Raw genomic sequence first — 23379 nt, forward strand, 5'->3', positions numbered from 1 at the left:
TACTCCAGATATTTCCTGATCCCCAAGGCGAAGGGCAATCTCAGGCCCATCCTGGACCTGTGGGCCCTCAACAGGTTTCTGGTCCGCTCCAAGTTCCGCATGGTGTCACTAGCCTCTATTATTCCCTCTCTGGACCTGCGGCATTGGTACGTGGCCTTGGACTTCCAGGATGCATTTTTCCACATCCATATATTTGAGGGGCACAGATGCTTCCTCCGATACCTGGTAGGGTTGGACCACTACCAGTTTACGGTCCTTTTGTCTGGCTTGTCCACAGCGCCAAGGTCTTTGCCAAATGTATGGCGATTGTAGCGGCCTATCTCCGACGGGAAGGTGTGCAGATCTTCCCATACCTGGACAATTGGCTTCTCAAGGGCAATTCTCGGTCCCAGGTACAGGCCTATGTGGAACTGCTCCTGTCTGCATGTGCAGATCTCGGCCTAGTGGTAAACGAAAACAAATCAATGTTAGTTCCAGTGCAGCACATAGAATTCATTGGGGCACTGCTGGACTCCCTAAGGGCCACAGCCTCTCTCCCTCTGGGCAGGTTCGTGATCCTCAAAGGTCTCAGCGCCTTGGTCACGGCTGTCCTGGTGACAATGGCAAGAGAGCGTGCCTTCAGATCCTGGGGCACGTATGTGGTCTGCCATGCCAGGCTCTGAATGAGGCCCCTCCAGCTCTGGCTAACCTCCCAGTTCTCCTAGGCCTGGGACGGGCTGCCGTGGCAGGCAGCCCAGAGCCCTCTGATTCCCTGCTCCGGCTGGGATTTAAAAGGCTCTGGGCTGCCGGCACCGCACAGCAGGGGAGAAACCTAGCTCCAAATATTGCTGGAGCAGAGCCCCTGTCTGTGAATATTCCTGGGGCTAAAGCCCCAGGAGCCCATATAAGTCGGCGCCCATGGAGCCAAGGAAGCAAGAGTCTGCCACAAGGTATTAGAGATGTTGGCCACGCCCTGGTGCAAGGATAGGGCCAGGCAGCCCAGTGCCGAGAATGACAGCACATTAAAAAGCGAGTCAGATGGACCTTCCATCTCCTCAGCTTGGAGTTGGAGGTTGGATGCCACTCTTTTCAGGAGGTCTTGATTCACCTTGAAATCTTCCTGTGGAATAGTGGGCTGTGGTGCCGCTGTGGTGTCGTCCGGTACCGGGAAAAGGGCCGGCATGGAGCCAAGGGCCTCGGGCAGTACCTGGGGGTCAAGTCCCAGGTCACAGTCCGGGCACGGAGCCGCCGACCCAGGGCCTGCTGACCCGTCCCTCTGTTGGGAAGGGAAAGCCGACATAGCCTGGGATTCCCCAACCACCGAACGGAATCCCGTCTGGGCGGGCATCTGTGGCCACAGTGCCCATTGACACCACTGTCCCTGCCACAGTGCCCCTTACCACTGATCAAGTTGGGAGCCTTGTGGCAGCAGCTGTTCCGGCTGAGCTGCACAACCCAGAGTTGGGTGGTTGGTTGCCGATGCTGAGGTCACCATCTAGCCACGGTCCCATAGGAGTAGCGAGAACGATGGTGGCTGCTACGGTGCCTTCCACGGGATCAGGACCTCGACGTCGAGGAGAAGTACCCTGCAGACTTGCTGCTCTGGTACTCGACCCGCCGTCTGGAGCTATGGCGATCTGGTGCCGGTGAATGGTGAGGGGAGCCCCACATGCAACGTCCGGCCGAGCAGGAACTGGAACGTGAGCATCGACGTCAATGATGGCGGGACCAGCTGCAGTAGCTGCAACGTGAAGAGGAGCATCTACGGCGCCTGTCTCAGTGCCTGTGCCCATCACTACGTGGCATGGAGGGGCTTCGAGACAACCGTTCTGGTGGCGAGCCTGTTGGCCTGACAGGTGTGGATGGTTGACGCAAGCTGTGAGATGACCACACCAAATGAGGCAAGGAGAGGGTCTCAGAGTGAGGGCTGTGCTGTTCCGGGGATGCCTGATGAGCACCCAGCGGTGGCTTGTCGCGGGACTCATAGAATTTAAGGTCAGAAGGGACCATTATGATCATCTAGTCTGACCTCCTGCACAATGCAGACCACAGAATCTCACCCATCCACTCCTGTAACAAACCCCTAACCTATGTCTGAGTTATTGAAGTCCTCAAATTGTGGATTGAAGACCTCAAGCTGCAGAGAATCCTCCAGCAAGTGACCCGTGCCCCATGCTGTAGAGGAAGGAGAAAAACCTCCAGGGCCTCTGCCAATCTGCCCTGGAGGAAAATTCCTTCCCGACCCCAAATATGGCAATCAGTTAAACCCTGAGCATGTGGGCAAGACTCACCAGCCAGCACCCAGGAAAGAATTCTCTGTAGTAACTCAGATCCCACCCCATCTAACATCCCATCACAGACCACGGGGCATACTTACCTGCTGATAATCAAAGATCAATTGCCAAATTAATTGCCAAAATTAGGCTATCCCATCATACCATTCCCTCCATAAACTTATCAAGCTTAGTCTTAAAGCCAGATATGTCTTTTGCCCCCACTACTCCCCTTGGAAGGCTGTTCCAGAACTTCACTCCTCTAATGGTTAGAAACCTTGGTCTAATTTCAAGTATAAACGTCCTAGTGTCCAGTTTATACTCATTTGTTCTTGTGTCCACATTGGTACTAAGCTTAAATAATTCCTCTCCCTCCCTAATATTTATCCCTCTGATATATTTATAAAGAGCAATCATATCTCCCCTCAGCCTTCTTTTGGTTAGGCTAAACAAGCCAAGCCCTTTGATAAAATAGATTTTCCATTCCTTGGATCATCCTAGTAGCCCTTCTCTGAACCTGTTCCAGTTTGAATTCATCCTTCTTAAACATGGGAGACCAGAACTGCACACAGTATTCCAGATGGGGTCTCACCAGTGCCTTGTATAACGGTACTAACACCTCCTTATCTTTGCTGGAAATACCTAGCCTGATGCATCCTAAAACCACATTAGCTTTTTTAACAGCCATATCACATTGGCGGCTCATAGTCATCCTGTGATCAACCAATACCTGAGGTCCTTCTCCTCCTCTGTTACTTCCAACTGATGTATCCCCAATTTATAACTAAAATTCTTGTTATTAATCCCTAAATGCATGACCTTGCACTTTTCACTATTAAATTTCATCCTATTACTATTACTCCAGTTTACAAGGTCATCCAGATCTTCCTATAGGATATCCCGGTCCTTCTCTGTGTTAGCAATACCTCCCAGCTTTGTGTCATCCACAAACTTTATTAGCACATTCCTACTTTTTGTCCCAAGGTCAGTACTAAAAGATTAAATAAGATTGGTCCCAAAACTGATCCTGAGGAACGCCACTAGTAACCTCCTTCCAGCCTGACAGTTTACCTTTCAGTACGACCCGTTGTAGTCTCCCCTTTAACCAGTTCCTTATCCACCTTTCAATTTTCATATTGATCCCCATCTTTTCCAATTTAACTAATAATTCCTCATGTGGAACCGTATCAAATGCCTTACTGAAATCAAGGTAAATTAGATCCACTGCATTTTCTTTGTCTAAAAATCTGTTACCTTCTCAAAGAAGGAGATCAGGTTGGTTTGGCATGATCTACCTTTTGTAAAACCATGTTGTATTTTGTCCCAATTACCATTGACCTCAATGTCCTTAACTACTTTCTCCTTCAACATTTTTTCCAAGACTTTACATACTACAGATGTCAAACTAACAGGCCTAGTTACTTGGATCACTTTTTTTCCCTTTCTTAAAAACAGGAACTATGTTAGCAATTCTCCAGTCATACGGTACAACCCCTGAGTTTACCGATTCATTAAAAATTCTTGCTAATGGGCTTGCAATTTCATGTGCCAGTTCCTTTAATATTCTTGGATGAAGATTATCTGGGCCCTCCGATTTAGTCCCAGTAAGCTGTTCGAGTTTGGCTTCTACTCGCATGTGGTGATATCTACCTCCATATCCTCATTCACATTTGTCATCCTACCATTGTCCCTAAGCGCCTCATTAGCCTCATTAAAGACTGAGGCAAAGTATTTGTTTAGATGGGCCATGCCTAGATTATCCTTAACCTCCATTCCATCCTCAGTGTTTAGCAGTCCCACTTCTTCTTTCTTTGTTTTCTTCTTATTTATATGGCTATAGAACCTTTTACTATTAGTTTTAATTCCCTTTGCAAGGTCCATCTCTACATGGCTTTTGGCCTTTCTCACTTTATCCCTACATGTTCTGACCTCAATAAGGTAGCTTTACTTGCTAATCCCTCCCATCTTCCACTCCTTGTAGGCTTTCTGCTTTTTCTTAATCACCTCTTTGAGATGCTTGCTCATCCAGCTTGGTCTACAACTCCTGCCTATGATTTTTTCCCCTTTCTTGGGATGCAGGCTTCTGATAGTTTCTGCAGCTTTGACTTGAAGTAATTCCAGGCCTACTCCGCCTTTAGATCCACAAGTTCTTCAGTCCAATCCACTTCCCTAACTATTTTCCTTAATTCTTTAAAGTTAGCCCTTTTGAAATCAAAAACCCTAGTCCCAGATCTATTTTTGTTTATCCTTCCATCTAGTTTGAACTGAATTAGCTCATGATCACTCAAACCAAGGTTGTCCCCTACAACAATTTTTTCTATGAGGTCCTCACTACTCACCAAAACCAAATCTAAAATGGCATCCCCTCTTGTTGGTTCTTCAACTACTTCGTGAAGAAATCCATCAGCTATCACATCCAGAAAAATCTGAGCCCTATCATTATTACTAGCACTTGTCCTCCAGTCTATATCTGGGAAGTTAAAGTCTCCCATAATCACACAATTCCCATTAGTGTTTACTTCATTAAAAACATTAAAGAGGTCTCTATCCATATCCAAATCAGATCCTGGCGGTCTGTAGCACACCCCAAGCACTATCTCAGGGGAGGCTCTAGTAGCTTTCTTTCCCAATGTGATTTTTGCCCAGACAGACTATGTCTTATCCATTCCATCACTTCTTATTTCTTTACAGTTAACCTTATCATTGAGGCACCCCATGTACCGGTAAGCTCATGATGTCTCGTGTGGCCTGCAGGGCCTCTGGTGTCGACGGCATCCTGACGGCAGGAGAGGCACACGCGGACGGTACCAGGCTGCTCCACTCAACACGAGCCAGAGACCTTGGGCCTGGGGCGGGAGGGGCTTGGGGAAACCAAGGGCTGCCCAGCATGGGACCAGCCTCACCCCTCTCTTTCTCTCGGCGCGACTGCGACGTGGATGTCTTCCCCTGCTTCTTGGAAGGGAAGTGGTGCCAGCTAGTGGAGAGGACCTCACTTCGCACTGAGGGACGCTGTGCCGGGCGCCCCGAGTCCGGTCGGCGTGCCGGAGTTGGGGCCAGCACCGATTCCATCAGGAGAGCGAGAAGCCTGATGTCCCTCTCCTTCTTAGTCCGTGGCTTGAATGACCTGCAGATCTTGCAGCGTTCACTCACGTGAGTCTCTCCCAAGCAGCAGAGACACTCAGCATGCGGATCACTTCTTGGCATAGAACGGAGACAAGACTTGCAGGACTTGAAACCTGGGGCATGCCCCGATCCCACTTTAACAACTGAAACTATTAACAAAACCAAACTAACAGTACCACTAGGGTCAACTAGAAAGGCTGCAGCAAAGCTGGAGCAGAAGTTCCGACTACCTTCACTGGCAGCAAAAAGGAACTGAGGGTGGGGGGAGCACACAGCTCCCCTTATAGCGCAATATAGAGGCGCCACTCCAGGGGTCGCAGTGTTGCTCCCCCCACATGGGTACTGCTAAGTGAATAACTTCCGACACCGGTGCACGTGGTGAGCACACACACCTACTGTGGAATACACCTGAGCAATCACTCGAAGAAGAACCCTGGACATTATTCATTTCTTTGCAGTAAGATGCAAAAAAAAAATGGGGAGGATTGATGGGAAAAAATAACATTAAATATACTGAAGTTAAAATGTATATATTTTGTGGGGAAAACATTAAAATGAAAATTGCTCTATTTCAAACCTTGCAAAATGGTAAAACCATCAGATGTCAACACTTTTCACAAAATTGTTTCTCCATTTTTCAGTCCAGCTCTGGTAGATATGCTGTCTCAGGGCTGGTAGCTTAGAAATTTAAAGGACATTGTGTTATCCTGTAGTTACAAACTGTTACACCCAGCAGTTGACCATAGCATCAGAGGCAGATTATCCTTTTGTGGAGCCCTGGGCTAGAGCAAGTGGGCAGTCACCCCCATCCACCTGCAGTCACCCCCTGCTCCTGCCGGGGAGCAAGGTCAGGGCGCAGGGGCTTGCCCAGCTCTGCCCACCCAGTGCTCCTGCCAGGGACCAGAGGTGGGGCATGGGGGCCCCCCCCTCAGGCAGGAGCGCTGGGTGGACAGAGCGGGACGGGCTACAGGGGTGCCCATTTTTCCAGGGCCCCCAATTGTCCAGGGCCCCTGGGCATGGGCCCCATTGGCCCAGTGACTAATCCACCACTGCATACCATCTGTACACTGCTCCCACTCCCAGCACTTTCATACCCAATACCGACAAACCAAGCTCAGTTTTCCCATTATAGACCTCAGTTCTGTTATCAGAAGAGGGCAGAGCTGCTACCAACACTGTGTTTCTGAGAAGGCCTCTGAGTACTGCCATTAAATACTCCGTGAATAGATTCAGTAACAACTGAAATAGCCTTAGATATGCCTAGTAACAGATAGTAACTCATTTACATTTTTACAATTGTTGTATGACAAATAAATGCCACTTGGTTATTAAATTAACTCGAGGGGCCAGAGTGGACCAGGGAGAATCTGCCTCACAGTGTCTATTAGCCCCTGAAAAGTAATTAGCTTAACACAAGTCCAGTCTGGAAGGCTTTCCCCGCTGCACTGTAGTGATGAGAGCAAAGAAGCAGCTCTTTCCCGTTCACTTATTCCTGTCATTGCAGAGTGCTCTCTACAGAAAGCAGGATATTTGAGATACCCACTAGAGCCCATCTTCACCTACCTTTGCATTCCGGATAGACAATTGGATTTCCATTGCATTGCACCGTAAAGGTAGATTGAGATAAATTAGTGGCAAGTTCATATCCTGGTTTGCAGCGAAGCTCAAGAAAATCACCACGTTTTAGGTACACCCGTTGCGATATATTCTCATTTGGTCTCCCATTCAGCTCTACCTTCTGGTTTTCCATTTCTTCCACTGAGATAGCACATGGCTCTAAAACAAGAAAAAGGTGTGGTTGTCTTGGTAACCCCCCAAGTAAGCACTTGTGTTTACACAAGTGATGAGTCTGATTCAGTGAATTTCTACATAAACCTCAAAGCCTAAGAAAGCAGTATTTTTTTTTACCTAAACAAAGTGGTGCTTTTGTCCAATTCCCATTGTCACAAAAAGATCTGTTCTGTCCTTCCATTGCATAAAATAGTTGGCATTTGAATTCTACAAAGGAGCCAGATGTGTATCCTTTTTCCAAGAAAGTAGTTATGTCTCCATTCTCAATAGTAGGTGGACGGCTACAGTTTTTTCCTGTTTCTAAAGGGAAAAAATGACAATTATAATAATCTTATGCAAAAATGGTTATGATGTAATTTTTTGGCTTTCATACTGCACGTGTAAAATGGCTCCTTGTCCAATGTTAGGGAAACCACTTCTAAAACCTCATGGGGCTGAGGTAGGCACAATGACCAAAATACTACGGGCCTCATCCTCAGCTGGTGTAGATTAGTGTTACTTCACCTGAACACAATGGGGCTATGTCAGTTTACACCAGCTGAGGATGGGGCTCTGAATTTCTTGGGCTTTATTCACTTAATTCAGATACAAGCAATGTATTTAATTGTATATCTTGTATTTTGTATGTACCTTTCTCTTTCACACTCTCAATTATACATATTTGTATTACATACAAAACACCATAAAAATCTATGTTAAAAGATTATTAAGATTGCAAAGTGAAGCATTCAAAATATGCATATGGATTACACTGAAGTCTTTAGTCACCTGATCACACCCTATTTTTCCTGCAGGACCTCTGCCTCATTCAGTGCACAGGCTGGCCAGTGCTCACTGAATGAGATAACTATTCAGTATTACTTTTCATCCTCATCTTTCTACGTACAGCCCATTGTCTTATTGGCCACATTACTCACAAATGCCAAAGGCAGGAGGAAGGCCATCCCAAACAAGTGATACTAAATGTGAAGCTGCACAGTGTTTTCAGTTGTTAGAAGCAGATCCAGGGAGATGGATAAGTGGGCAAATGGCAGGGGATGCTGTCAAAAAACCTTCTCATTTACCATCTAATCTGCTTACTGAAGGAGAAATTCATCACTGCACAGAAGAGCAGCACAAGGTCTATACACCATTTATGCCCTACCTTGTGCTGGCCCTCTGAACAGCAATTAATTCACCCTGAATGAGGCAGGAGCCCTGTGGAAAATACATAATACCATCATGTAAGTGATGCCTACAGAGGGTGGTGCAGTGCCTCATGAGTGATTATGTCTAATGGAAAGGGCAGGTATCACAGTCCAGAACACTACATGCACCTACTTGACTGCACACAAGAAATCAAATTGAAGGGTTAAAATCCATGTGCATTTTATATAACAATCTGGTATATGGATTATGCCAGCTTTTTTTCAGACCCAAAGTCCAGAGTTTGGTCAAGAGACCAGAGGCCTAGCAAATAGTGATTAGCTAAGAGAAAGCTGGGGTAAACAGATAATCTGGTTTTGCTAAAATAGGCCTGGTCAGCAAATTGCCAGGCGTTGGAGCTAAGAACTAAATCATTGTTTCGTATGCAAAGTTGCAAATAGAACAAAGGATCTCTGTTCTTATTGTGTCAGTCTCTTCTGTAGGGAACGTTCTTCCCACAGATCTAACCTTGAATTTATGAAAATTGGCACGTTAGTATAAGATATGGCATCTTTTCACCTCCCTTCCCAGGGACCAATGCCTGCCTTAAGATATGAAGGGGACAATCTTTATTGCCATATACTTTCACTGTTTCTTTGCTTTAACCCCTAGGAATGTACCTGTTGGACAATCAAAGGAGTTGCTCCATTCTTATGGACCCCAAATCAGAATTCAACATATATATTTTATACTAATAACATTTCATCAAAGTATTAATTAAATGTTAACTTGCTAACTTGAGACCATGGGCGGAGACATTATGTAACCTTTTAACCATTGGTTAATGTGCTATCTTGTCTTGCTGCAAAACCTATCCCGGGGTGTGGAACTGCCTACCCTATCATTTTCCCCCGTCCATGGAAAATCTACATATTCTATTGTAATCAATTGATTGACAGTGTCTCTGAGCCTAACAAGCAAGACGACACTCCGCCAGCGCTGTGTGTAATAAATTCCTATGTTTGACCTCTACATGGTGTGGATTTATGTCCTTCAAAATAAAACTGAGAAACTGAATTATCAAAATATAGTGCAGATTTACCAGAGATACATGAAGGCAAGTCCATGTGCCCATTAACACACTTCCTGACTGAAGGGATTGTGAGGATATATCCTTCACTGCACATAAATTCCAGTGTGTGCTCACTCTGAATCAATTGTGCATGTCTTCGCCTATTGGACAGAAGCAGATTTTTGGTCTCCAGTTGCTGTTTTGTGAGACTACACGGTGCTAAGGAAAAAACAGAAAAAAATGAAAATGATAGAGCCTGATTCTTCAGTGTCCTGCATCTTGTGCAGCCATTTACCTGCTCTGTCGTTAGTGACTGCAAAACATGTCCGTTCAGTTTTGTACGCTCTCTCTCTCTCTGTAAAGTGCTTTGTAAGATGCAAGACAGTGGAGGATCAGACCCATTATCTTCATCAATATATAGATTAAAATGTATTTCTAACAACAACTATAAAATTCACATTGCTGACAAGGAAATAAGCCATAAAAGAGAGTAATCCCTAAAGAGGAGAAACTGATGATGTATGTTTATTGGCCAAAGTCTATTCTTTCTGCAAATGACAAGCAAGGGCCTGTTCCTGCAGACCGGACGCATGCACGAGATCCCACTGAGACCGATGAGACTACTTACATTCTGAGCACTTTTGTGAATAAGAATTGCAGGAGTGCATCTAAGGCCTGCTCTTGCTGCTGGTGAAGTCAGTGGGAACAAGATAGGTATAAACTTTGTAAGCAAGTCCATTTGTTCCTCTATACTGTAGCTGGTATTGTCCAGGACTTGCTGAAATTAGCCATTTCTTGATGAAAAGGCCTCAGCCCTCCTCTTGCTACACTACTAAAAGGTGCATCAATTATGTGGAATGAAAAGAGGCACTAAAAAGTTGTCAGATAGAAACAGAAGTTCTAAAATCCTACCTACATCATGCACAAAATTTATATACAGACTTGGACATGAAAAGGGCTATATCTGTTGGAGGTAGGTAGGAGTTCACAAGTTCTCAGGATGGAGGACAGCCCTGCCGAACCCGGCGTCTTCCCTGGTCTGGGAGATGATCACATAATGTGAAGTGAACGTGTGAACCGAAGACTACGTGGCGGCTCTAAAAGTGTCCTGGATGGGGACGTGGGTCATGAAGGCAGCCGACTAGCCGTGGGGCATGGGGAGCACCCAGCAGCTCATAACAGGAACGGATGCACAATGTGATCCAATTGGAAATCAGCTGGGTGGAAATCAGCTGGCCCCTCACACACTCAGCCAAGGTGACGGACAGTTGCCAGGACTTTCTGAATGGCTTAGATGCCGCTGCACATCGAGCATGTGGAGATGGTGCTCCTCACTGGACGCGTGGTGCTTGGGGCAGAGGACCGGTAGAAAAATGTCCTGACCCATGTAGTAGGCAGACACCACCTTCAGGAAGAACGCGGGGTGTGGGCAGAGCTGGACCTTGTCCTTCTGAAAGACCATGTACGGCAGCTTGGAGGTCAGGGCCCTGAGCTTTTAGACTCACCTGGCCGATGTGATTGCAATCAGGAAGGCCACCTTCCATGAGAGGTTAGACCAGGAGCACGTGGCCAGTGGTTCTAACGGGAGCCCCGTGAGACAAGCCAATACCAGGTTCAGGTCCCACTGTGGGACCGGGGGTCTAGAATATGGAAAAAGACGGCCCAAACCCTTAAGGAATCAGCCAGTCATAGCATGGGAAAATACTGTGTGCCCTTGCACCGGCAGATGGAAGGCTGATATGGCTGCCAGGTGCACTCTGACCGATGAGGGCACCAGACCCTGGGTCCTCAGGTGGAGGAAATAATCAAGGATAAGCTGGATCAGGGCAGTTACTGGGAGATGCTCTGGTCCGCTGCCCACCTAGAAAACCAGGACCACTTGGCCAAATAAGTGCAGCGAGTGGAAGGCCGTCTACTTTCGAGGAGGATGCGCTGAACCTGGTCCAAGCATGTCCTTTCCTCTCCACCAAACCACTGAGCAGCCACGCCGTGAGGTGAAGAGACGCTAGGTTGGGATGGAGGAGGCGGCCCTGGTCCTGAGAGAGCAGATCCAGGTGGAGCGGCAACGGCCACGGTGGAACTATCGCCAGGCCTGTGAGGGTCCTGTAACAATGCTGCCTGGGCCACACCAGGGCAATCAGGAGGACCCGGGCCTTGTCTGACTTTATCTTCTCCAGGACCCTGATGATTAGTGGGAATGAGGGAAACGCGTAGAGAAGCCAGTCTGACCAAGACAGGAAAAAGGCATCAGAGATAGTGCCCCTCCCCAGGCTCCCCTTGGAGCAGAACCAGGGGCAACGCCCATTCTGCCGAGTCACGAATAGGTCCACCTGGGGAGTTCCCCACCTTTGGAAGAGCCGGTGGGCCATCTCCGGGTGGAGGGACCACTCGTGTGGCAAAGAAAAGTCCCTGCTCAAGTGATCCGCGCTCTTGTTCTGGGCACCCAGTAGGTGGAAGGCCTTCAGGTGGATGCATGGGCTATACAGAAGTCCCACAGCCTGAGGGCTTTGCAGCAGAGGGCAGAGGATTGAGCTCTGCCTTGCCTGTTGATATAGAACATCAAGGCCATGTTGTCCGTGAGGACTCTGACTACCTTGCCCTCTAGGTGCGAGTGGAAGGTCATACATGCCAGCCACGCAGCCCTGAGTTCCTTGACATTTATATGTAGGATCAGGTCTTGAGCTGACCACAGACCTTGGGTCTGAAAATTCCCCACATGGTCCCCCCAATCCAGGTCCGACGCATTGGACAACAGCTCCAATGACGGGGCCCTGGTCCCTGAACAGGACCCCTGAACAGGGGCTTGTTGTTTGGGGCAGACCACCACCGTAGGGAGGCGATCACAGAGTCCAGCATGGTGAGGACCTTGTCCATCCTGTCCGTGGCCTGGGAAAACTTCGAGGCCAACCAGAGCTGGAGGGGCCTCATCCTGAATCTGGTGTGACAGACCACATACGTGCATGCCGACATGAGAGAGGCCCTGGCTGATTCTGCGTCCAGGAGCACCCCAATAAACTCTGTGCGTAGGACTGGGACTAACGTGGACTTGGTGTTGTTTACCAACAGGCCAAAGGCAGTACATGTGGACAGGAGGACCACCACGTGATCCCTCACCAGCGACCGGGAGGTGCCCTTGACAAGCCAATCATCCAGATAGGGGAATATCTGGACCCTCCACCATCTGAGGTAAACCGCTACCACCAACAGGCATTTTGTAAACACCCTGGGGGCAGTGGACAGACCAAATGGGAGGACCATGAACTGGTAATGATTCTGTCCCACCACGAAAAGGAGGAAGCATCTGTGCCCCTTGAATATGTGGATGTGGAAGTACCCGTCCTGTAGCTTGAGGGCAGAGTACCAGTCCCCAGGATCCAGGTAGGGTATGATGGAGGCCAGGGCGACCATGCGGAACTTGAGCTACACGATGTACTGGTTCAGGCCTCAGAGGTCCAGGACGGGCCTGAGCCCCTCTTGGGCCTTTGGGATAAGGAAATAACAGATGTAATACCCCTTGCCCATGAACTCCTCAGGCACCGCCTCTATCACTCCTAGTCCTAGGAGCCCACCCACCTTCTGTCCTCTGTCCCAGATTTCCCACAGTGCCACTGCAAAGAGGTAGTCTTCTTGGCCCTCTTGGAATACCCTGTGGATGGGGAGTGGGGCTGATTGGTCGATGGTACCAGAGGGTCACTGCGTACCGATGCTGTGGTGCTGGGTATTGGTTCGGAGCAGCATGCCGGGGTTGGGGTCAGCGCCGATTCCATTAGGATGGCCTAATGTCCCTTTCTCTTTTGGTCCAAGGCTTAAACGACTTGAAAATATTGCACCTTTCACTGATATGGGTTTCTCCGAAGCAGCGCAAACAGTCTGCATGCGGGTCACTCCTTGGCATAGAATACCTGCAAGACCCCGGGGCGGGCTCACTGACTACCTAAACTAACTAAACAGCTAACTAACTACAGGTAGTAACGTTGAATGAATGAACAGTTCTGGGGACAAGCTATAGCAAAGCTGGAGCAGAGCAGTTCCGACGCACCTTCACTGGCAGCAAAAAGGAACTGAGGGGAGTGCGGAGCACACAACTCCATAGGCGGCAGGTTTGTATAATTTTTGGTGGGGCCCAAAATGGTGGTGCCCCCCCGCTCCCGCCCTGTAAGCCGATATAAAATGAAGCTACAACGCGTCAGTGCCACAAGATTACAAGGGTCAATTAAAAGTGGAAAGTCAGAAGCAGCACTTGCCTACTTCAATATACAGTATTATATTTTGTTGCATCTGTTGTGATGAAGTGGGAATGTTCTTAATATTTTCTCTGAATACTGTGTGGGTGCCTCAGTTTCCCCTGCAAGATGCCAACTGAAGGTGTTGGGGACAAAGAGATCAGGTGGCCTCCTTGTCCAGAAGAGACACAGAGGCCAGAGAAGGGAGTGTCAGTTTGGAGCTGGCTGGGGAAATTGGGAGAGACCCAGAACTTGGTTCTGGGCTCCCCACCCCCCAAGATGGACCTGACAGAGGGGTTCTGTTTTCTGTACCAACAAGCTCTGTTTAAACTGTGTTCCCGTCATCTAATAAACCTTCTGTTTTACTGTCTGGCTGAGAGTCACATCTGACTGCGGAGTTGGGGTGCAGCGACCTCTGGTTGCCCCAGGACCAGCCTGGGCAGACTCACTTTGGAAAGTGCATGACATGGAAGGGCATGCTGAATGCTCCGAGGTCAGACCCAGGAAGGTGTAAGCTTCTTGCCCTGGAGACAGTATGCTCCGAGAGGAGGCTCCCCAGAGTCCTGACTGGCTTTGTATGGAGATGTTCCAAAGCATCACAGCATTCCTTCCACACCGTGCACTTCCCAGAAGTCCGCACAGGCACTGACACTCCCTCCTCCGGCCTTTGTCTCTTTTCCAGGCATTAGGAGGCCACCTGATCTCTCTGTTCTCCAACCCCTTCCGTTGGCACCTTGCAGGAAACTGATTTGGGAGAAATGAAGTAAAAGCTGCCCAAACCGAGCTTGAGCACTCCTGAATTTTGAGGTGTTCAAATCTGGAAGGCAGGTGCTGGGGGTGGGAGAGGGCTGTGGGTTCCATGGGGGAGCATGGCAGCAACGGTCTGGAGCTGCACGGAGCCAGACACGCTGGTCTGAGTGGCACAGTAAGCGGTTTGGGGTTGGAGAAGAGGTAGGGAGTTCGGGGGCTGTCACGGGACACGGAGCAGGGGGAGTGGGATGGGGCAGAGGTTCGAAGGGGAAGTCAGGGGACAGGCAGCAATTGGATAGGCATGGGAGTCTAAGAGGTTTATCAGGGGACAGGTAGGGGGTGCGGTCCTGGGGGGGGAAGTTGGGTGGGGTCTCAGGAGGGGGCAGTTGGGGACAAGGAGAAGGGAGGCTTAGATAGGGGCTGAGGTCCCAAGGGGCAGTTAGGGGCAGGGGTATCGGGAGGGTAATCGGGGAACAAGGACCAGTGGGGCTTAGATAGGGGTGGAGGTTCTGGGGGCAGTTGGGGCAGAGGTCTGGGAGGGGGCAATCAGCGGACAGAGGCTGGGATTCAAAGGGCTCTGGGCTGCTGGCAGCCGCGGGGATCCCAGAGCCTTTAAATCCCAGCCCGGCTGGGAGTCAGAGGACTCTGGGCTGCCTGCAACCGCGGGAGCCCAGAGCCTTTAAATCCCGGCTGGGCCGGGAATCAGAGGCTCTGGGCTGCCCGCTGCGGCGAGCCCAGAACCTAAATCTCAGCCGCTGCTGGGATTTAAGGGCTCTGGGCTGCCTGCAACCGCGGGAGCCCAGAGCCTTTAAATCCCAGCCGCGGCCGGGAACCAGAGAGCTCTGGGCTGCCCGCGCGGTGGGAGCTCAGAGCCTTTAAATCCCAGCCCCGGCCGGGAATCAGAGGGCTCTGCGCTGCCCGCTGCGGCGAGGCCCAGAGCCCTTTAAATCTCAGCCGCGGCTGGGATTTAAAGGATCAGGGCTGCCTGCAACCGGGGAGCCCGCAGCCCTAAAAACTCAGCCGCGGCAGGATTTAAAGGGCTCTGGGCTGCCTGCAACTGCGGGAGCCCAGAGCCTTTAAATCCCAGCCGCAGCCGGGAATCAGAGGGCTCTGGGCTTCCCGCTGCGGGGAGCCCAGAGCCCTTTAAATCTCAGCGCGGCTGGGATTTAAGAGCTCTGGGCTGCCTGCAACCGCGGGGAGCCCAGAACCTTTTAAATCCCAGCCGCGGCCGGGAATCAGAGGGCTCTGGGCTCCCCACCGCGGCGGGCAGCCCAGAGCCTTTTAAATCCCAGCCGCGGCCGGGAATCAGAGGGCTCTGGGCTGCCTGCAACCGCGGGGAGCGCAGAGCCTTTTAAATCCCAGCCGCAGCCGGGAATCAGAGGGCTCTGGGCTTCCCGCTGCGGCGGGGAGCCCAGAGCCCTTTAAATCTCAGCCGCGGCTGGGATTTAAAGGGCTCTGGGCTGCCTGCAACCGCGGGGAGCGCAGAGCCTTTTAAATCCCAGCCGCGGCCGGGAATCAGAGGGCTCTGGGCTGCCTGCAACCGCGGGGAGCCCAGAGCCTTTTAAATCCCAGCCGCGGCCGGGAATCAGAGGGCTCTGGGCTCCCCGCCGCGGCGGGCAGCCCAGAGCCTTTTAAATCCCAGCCGTGGCCGGGAATCAGAGGGCTCTGGGCTTCCCGCTGCGGCAGGGAGCCCAGAGCCCTTTAAATCTCAGCCGCGGCTGGGATTTAAAGGACTCTGGGCTGCCTGCAACCGCGGGGAGCGCAGAGCCTTTTAAATCCCAGCCGCAGCCAGGAATCAGAGGGCTCTGGGCTTCCCGCTGCGGCGGGGAGCCCAGAGCCCTTTAAATCTCAGCCGCGGCTGGGATTTAAAGGGCTCTGGGCTGCCTGCAACCGCGGGGAGCGCAGAGCCTTTTAAATCCCAGCCGCAGCCGGGAATCAGAGGGCTCTGGGCTTCCCGCTGCGGCGGGGAGCCCAGAGCCCTTTAAATCTCAGCCGCGGCTGGGATTTAAAGGACTCTGGGCTGCCTGCAACCTGAGGAGCCCAGAGCCCTTTACCTCCCAGCCGCGGGTGGGAAATCAGAGGCCTCTGGGCTGCCTGCTGCGGCGGGCAGCCCAGCGCCTTTTAAATCCCAGCTGCGGCCAGGAATCAGAGGGCTCTGGGCTGCCTGCAACCGCGGGGAGCCCAGTGCCTTGTAAATCCCAGCCGCGGCTGGGAATCAGAGGGCTCTGGGCTCCCTGCCGCGGCGGGCAGCCCAGAGCCTTTAAATCCCAGCCGCCGGGAATCAGAGGGCTCTGGGCTCCCGCCGTGGCAGGCAGCCCAGAGCCCTCTGATTCCCTGCTCGGCTGGGATTTAAAGGCTCTGGGCTGCCGGCACCGCACAGCAGGGAGAAACCTAGCTCCAAATATTGCTGAGCAGAGCCCCTGTCTGTGAATATTCCTGGGCTAAAGCCCCAGGAGCCCATATAAGTCGGCGCCCATGGAGCCAAGGAAGCAAGAGTCTGCCACAAGGTATTAGAGATGTTGGCCACGCCCTGGTGCAAGGATAGGGCCAGGCAGCCCAGTGCCGAGAATGACAGCACATTAAAAAGCGAGTCAGATGGACCTTCCATCTCCTCAGCTTGGAGTTGGAGGTTGGATGCCACTCTTTTCAGGAGGTCTTGATTCACCTTGAAATCTTCCTGTGGAATAGTGGGCTGTGGTGCCGCTGTGGTGTCGTCCGGTACCGGGAAAAGGGCCGGCATGGAGCCAAGGGCCTCGGGCAGTACCTGGGGGTCAAGTCCCAGGTCACAGTCCGGGCACGGAGCCGCCGACCCAGGGCCTGCTGACCCGTCCCTCTGTTGGGAAGGGAAAGCCGACATAGCCTGGGATTCCCAACCACCGAACGGAATCCCGTCTGGGCGGGCATCTGTGGCCACAGTGCCCATTGACACCACTGTCCCTGCCACAGTGCCCCTTACCACTGATCAAGTTGGGAGCCTTGTGGCAGCAGCTGTTCCGGCTGAGCTGCACAACCCAGAGTTGGGTGGTTGGTTGCCGATGCTGAGGTCACCGTCTAGCCACGGTCCCATAGGAGTAGCGAGAACGATGGTGGCTGCTACGGTGCCTTCCACGGGATCAGGACCTCGACGTCGAGGAGAAGTACCCTGCAGACTTGCTGCTCTGGTACTCGACCCGCCGTCTGGAGCTATGGCGATCTGGTGCCGGTGAATGGTGAGGGGAGCCCCACATGCAACGTCCGGCCGAGCAGGAACTGGAACGTGAGCATCGACGTCAATGATGGCGGGACCAGCTGCAGTAGCTGCAACGTGAAGAGGAGCATCTCGGCGCCTGTCTCAGTGCCTGTGCCCATCACTACGTGGCATGGAGGGGCTTCGAGACAACCGTTCTGGTGGCGAGCCTGTTGGCCTGACAGGTGTGGATGGTTGACGCAAGCTGTGAGATGACCACACCAAATGAGGCAAGGAGAGGGTCTCAGAGTGAGGGCTGTGCTGTTCGGGGATGCCTGATGAGCACCCAGCGGTGGCTTGTCGCGGGACTCATAGAATTTAAGGTCAGAAGGGACCATTATGATCATCTAGTCTGACCTCCTGCACAATGCAGACCACAGAATCTCACCCATCCACTCCTGTAACAAACCCCTAACCTATGTCTGAGTTATTGAAGTCCTCAAATTGTGGATTGAAGACCTCAAGCTGCAGAGAATCCTCCAGCAAGTGACCCGTGCCCCATGCTGTAGAGGAAGGAGAAAAACCTCCAGGGCCTCTGCCAATCTGCCCTGGAGGAAAATTCCTTCCGACCCCAAATATGGCAATCAGTTAAACCCTGAGCATGTGGGCAAGACTCACCAGCCAGCACCCAGGAAAGAATTCTCTGTAGTAACTCAGATCCCACCCCATCTAACATCCCATCACAGACCACGGGGCATACTTACCTGCTGATAATCAAAGATCAATTGCCAAATTAATTGCCAAAATTAGGCTATCCCATCATACCATTCCCTCCATAAACTTATCAAGCTTAGTCTTAAAGCCAGATATGTCTTTTGCCCCACTACTCCCTTGGAAGGCTGTTCCAGAACTTCACTCCTCTAATGGTTAGAAACCTTGGTCTAATTTCAAGTATAAACGTCCTAGTGTCCAGTTTATACTCATTTGTTCTTGTGTCCACATTGGTACTAAGCTTAAATAATTCCTCTCCCTCCCTAATATTTATCCCTCTGATATATTTATAAAGAGCAATCATATCTCCCCTCAGCCTTCTTTTGGTTAGGCTAAACAAGCCAAGCCCTTTGATAAAATAGATTTTCCATTCCTTGGATCATCCTAGTAGCCCTTCTCTGAACCTGTTCCAGTTTGAATTCATCCTTCTTAAACATGGGAGACCAGAACTGCACACAGTATTCCAGATGGGGTCTCACCAGTGCCTTGTATAACGGTACTAACACCTCCTTATCTTTGCTGGAAATACCTAGCCTGATGCATCCTAAAACCACATTAGCTTTTTTAACAGCCATATCACATTGGCGGCTCATAGTCATCCTGTGATCAACCAATACTCCGAGGTCCTTCTCCTCCTCTGTTACTTCCAACTGATGTATCCCCAATTTATAACTAAAATTCTTGTTATTAATCCCTAAATGCATGACCTTGCACTTTTCACTATTAAATTTCATCCTATTACTATTACTCCAGTTTACAAGGTCATCCAGATCTTCCTATAGGATATCCCGGTCCTTCTCTGTGTTAGCAATACCTCCCAGCTTTGTGTCATCCACAAACTTTATTAGCACATTCCTACTTTTTGTCCCAAGGTCAGTACTAAAAAGATTAAATAAGATTGGTCCCAAAACTGATCCCTGAGGAACTCCACTAGTAACCTCCTTCCAGCCTGACAGTTTACCTTTCAGTACGACCCGTTGTAGTCTCCCCTTTAACCAGTTCCTTATCCACCTTTCAATTTTCATATTGATCCCCATCTTTTCCAATTTAACTAATAATTCCTCATGTGGAACCGTATCAAATGCCTTACTGAAATCAAGGTAAATTAGATCCACTGCATTTTCTTTGTCTAAAAAATCTGTTACCTTCTCAAAGAAGGAGATCAGGTTGGTTTGGCATGATCTACCTTTTGTAAAACCATGTTGTATTTTGTCCCAATTACCATTGACCTCAATGTCCTTAACTACTTTCTCCTTCAACATTTTTTCCAAGACTTTACATACTACAGATGTCAAACTAACAGGCCTAGTTACTTGGATCACTTTTTTTCCCTTTCTTAAAAACAGGAACTATGTTAGCAATTCTCCAGTCATACGGTACAACCCCTGAGTTTACCGATTCATTAAAAATTCTTGCTAATGGGCTTGCAATTTCATGTGCCAGTTCCTTTAATATTCTTGGATGAAGATTATCTGGGCCCTCCGATTTAGTCCCAGTAAGCTGTTCGAGTTTGGCTTCTACTCGCATGTGGTGATATCTACCTCCATATCCTCATTCACATTTGTCATCCTACCATTGTCCCTAAGCGCCTCATTAGCCTCATTAAAGACTGAGGCAAAGTATTTGTTTAGATGGGCCATGCCTAGATTATCCTTAACCTCCATTCCATCCTCAGTGTTTAGCAGTCCCACTTCTTCTTTCTTTGTTTTCTTCTTATTTATATGGCTATAGAACCTTTTACTATTAGTTTTAATTCCCTTTGCAAGGTCCATCTCTCTACATGGCTTTTGGCCTTTCTCACTTTATCCCTACATGTTCTGACCTCAATAAGGTAGCTTTACTTGCTAATCCCTCCCATCTTCCACTCCTTGTAGGCTTTCTGCTTTTTCTTAATCACCTCTTTGAGATGCTTGCTCATCCAGCTTGGTCTACAACTCCTGCCTATGATTTTTTCCCCTTTCTTGGGATGCAGGCTTCTGATAGTTTCTGCAGCTTTGACTTGAAGTAATTCCAGGCCTACTCCGCCTTTAGATCCACAAGTTCTTCAGTCCAATCCACTTCCCTAACTATTTTCCTTAATTCTTTAAAGTTAGCCCTTTTGAAATCAAAAACCCTAGTCCCAGATCTATTTTTGTTTATCCTTCCATCTAGTTTGAACTGAATTAGCTCATGATCACTCAAACCAAGGTTGTCCCCTACAACAATTTTTTCTATGAGGTCCTCACTACTCACCAAAACCAAATCTAAAATGGCATCCCCTCTTGTTGGTTCTTCAACTACTTCGTGAAGAAATCCATCAGCTATCACATCCAGAAAAATCTGAGCCCTATCATTATTACTAGCACTTGTCCTCCAGTCTATATCTGGGAAGTTAAAGTCTCCCATAATCACACAATTCCCATTAGTGTTTACTTCATTAAAAACATTAAAGAGGTCTCTATCCATATCCAAATCAGATCCTGGCGGTCTGTAGCACACCCCAAGCACTATCTCAGGGGAGGCTCTAGTAGCTTTCTTTCCCAATGTGATTTTTGCCCAGACAGACTATGTCTTATCCATTCCATCACTTCTTATTTCTTTACAGTTAACCTTATCATTGAGGCACCCCATGTACCGGTAAGCTCATGATGTCTCGTGTGGCCTGCAGGGCCTCTGGTGTCGACGGCATCCTGACGGCAGGAGAGGCACACGCGGACGGTACCAGGCTGCTCCACTCAACACGAGCCAGAGACCTTGGGCCTGGGGCGGGAGGGGCTTGGGAAACCAAGGGCTGCCCAGCATGGGACCAGCCTCACCCCTCTCTTTCTCTCGGCGCGACTGCGACGTGGATGTCTTCCCCTGCTTCTTGGAAGGGAAGTGGTGCCAGCTAGTGGAGAGGACCTCACTTCGCACTGAGGGCGCTGTGCGGGCGCCCCGAGTCCGGTCGGCGTGCCGGAGTTGGGGCCAGCACCGATTCCATCAGGAGAGCGAGAAGCCTGATGTCCCTCTCCTTCTTAGTCCGTGGCTTGAATGACCTGCAGATCTTGCAGCGTTCACTCACGTGAGTCTCTCCCAAGCAGCAGAGACACTCAGCATGCGGATCACTTCTTGGCATAGAACGGAGACAAGACTTGCAGGACTTGAAACCTGGGGCATGCCCCGATCCCACTTTAACAACTGAAACTATTAACAAAACCAAACTAACAGTACCACTAGGGTCAACTAGAAAGGCTGCAGCAAAGCTGGAGCAGAAGTTCCGACTACCTTCACTGGCAGCAAAAAGGAACTGAGGGTGGGGGGAGCACACAGCTCCCCTTATAGCGCAATATAGAGGCGCCACTCCAGGGGTCGCAGTGTTGCTCCCCCCACATGGGTACTGCTAAGGGAAAAACTTCCGACACCGGTGCACGTGGTGAGCACACACACACCTACTGTGGAATACACCTGAGCAATCACTCAAAGAAGAACCCTGGACATTATTCATTTCTTTGCAGTAAGATGCAAAAAAAAAAATGGGGAGGATTGATGGGAAAAAATAACATTAAATATACTGAAGTTAAAATGTATATATTTTGTGGGGAAAACATTAAAATGAAAATTGCTCTATTTCAAACCTTGCAAAATGGTAAAACCATCAGATGTCAACACTTTTCACAAAATTGTTTCTCCATTTTTCAGTCCAGCTCTGGTAAATATGCTGTCTCAGGGCTGGTAGCTTAGAAATTTAAAGGACATTGTGTTATCCTGTAGTTACAAACTGTTACACCCAGCAGTTGACCATAGCATCAGAGGCAGATTATCCTTTTGTGGAGCCCTGGGCTAGAGCAAGTGGGCAGTCACCCCATCCACCTGCAGTCACCCCCATCCAACCAGGTGCTCCTGCCGGGAGCAAGGTCAGGCGCAGGGCTTGCCCAGCTCTGCCCACCCAGTGCTCCTGCCAGGGACCAGAGGTGGGGCATGGGGCTCCCCCTCAGGCAGGAGCGCTGGGTGGACAGAGTGGGACGGGCTACAGGGGTGCCCATTTTCCAGGGCCCCAATTGTCCAGGGCCCCTGGGCATGGGCCCCATTGGCCCAGTGACTAATCCACCACTGCATACCATCTGTACACTGCTCCCACTCCCAGCACTTTCATACCCAATACCGACAAACCAAGCTCAGTTTTCCCATTATAGACCTCAGTTCTGTTATCAGAAGAGGGCAGAGCTGCTACCAACACTGTGTTTCTGAGAAGGCCTCTGAGTACTGCCATTAAATACTCCGTGAATAGATTCAGTAACAACTGAAATAGCCTTAGATATGCCTAGTAACAGATAGTAACTCATTTACATTTTTACAATTGTTGTATGACAAATAAATGCCACTTGGTTATTAAATTAACTCGAGGGGCCAGAGTGGACCAGGGAGAATCTGCCTCACAGTGTCTATTAGCCCCTGAAAAGTAATTAGCTTAACACAAGTCCAGTCTGGAAGGCTTTCCCCGCTGCACTGTAGTGATGAGAGCAAAGAAGCAGCTCTTTCCCGTTCACTTATTCGTGTCATTGCAGAGTGCCCTCTACTGAAAGCAGGATATTTGAGATACCCACTAGAGCCCGTCTTCACCTACCTTTGCATTCTGGATAGACAATTGGATTTCCATTGCATTGCACCATAAAAGTAGATTGAGATAAATTAGTTGCAAGTACATATCCTGGTTTGCAGCGAAGCTCAAGAAAATCACCACGTTTTAGGTACACCCGTTGCGATATATTCTCATTTGGTCTCCCATTCAGCTCTACCTTCTGGTTTTCCATTTCTTCCACTGAGATAGCACATGGCTCTAAAACAAGAAAAAGGTGTGGTTGTCTTGGTAACCCCCCAAGTAAGCACTTGTGTTTACACAAGTGATGAGTCTGATTCAGTGAATTTCTACATAAACCTCAAAGCCTAAGAAAGCAGTATTTTTTTTTACCTAAACAAAGTGGTGCTTTTGTCCAATTCCCATTGTCACAAAAAGATCTGTTCTGTCCTTCCATTGCATAAAATAGTTGGCATTTGAATTCTACAAAGGAGCCAGATGTGTATCCTTTTTCCAAGAAAGTAGTTATGTCTCCATTCTCAATAGTAGGTGGACGGCTACAGTTTTTCCTG

General features: G+C 49.6%; 1 protein-coding gene across 3 annotated transcripts in view; it reads right to left on the reverse strand.

Annotated features, from left to right (window-relative positions):
- LOC120370158 (complement factor H-like) overlaps positions 1–23379 on the reverse strand; it is a 156977-nt gene that overhangs the window by 119060 nt on the left and 14538 nt on the right. For 2 of the 3 annotated variants that reach the window (XM_039484433.1, XM_039484435.1), the window contains exons 1-5: positions 23201–23364; positions 22856–23068; positions 9394–9582; positions 7284–7466; positions 6939–7151 (exon numbers count right to left, since the gene is read on the reverse strand). In XM_039484433.1, coding sequence (XP_039340367.1) covers positions 6939–7151; positions 7284–7466; positions 9394–9582; positions 22856–23068; positions 23201–23264 — 862 coding nt within the window. In that variant the 5' untranslated portion in view covers positions 23265–23364. Of the gene's footprint in view, positions 1–6938; positions 7152–7283; positions 7467–9393; positions 9583–22855; positions 23069–23200; positions 23365–23379 lie in introns of those variants that run through there. The other variant, XM_039484436.1, reaches the window with a different exon arrangement.

The sequence above is a fragment of the Mauremys reevesii genome, linkage group 8, assembly GCF_016161935.1.
Source record: "Mauremys reevesii isolate NIE-2019 linkage group 8, ASM1616193v1, whole genome shotgun sequence".
NCBI lineage: Eukaryota > Metazoa > Chordata > Testudines > Geoemydidae > Mauremys > Mauremys reevesii.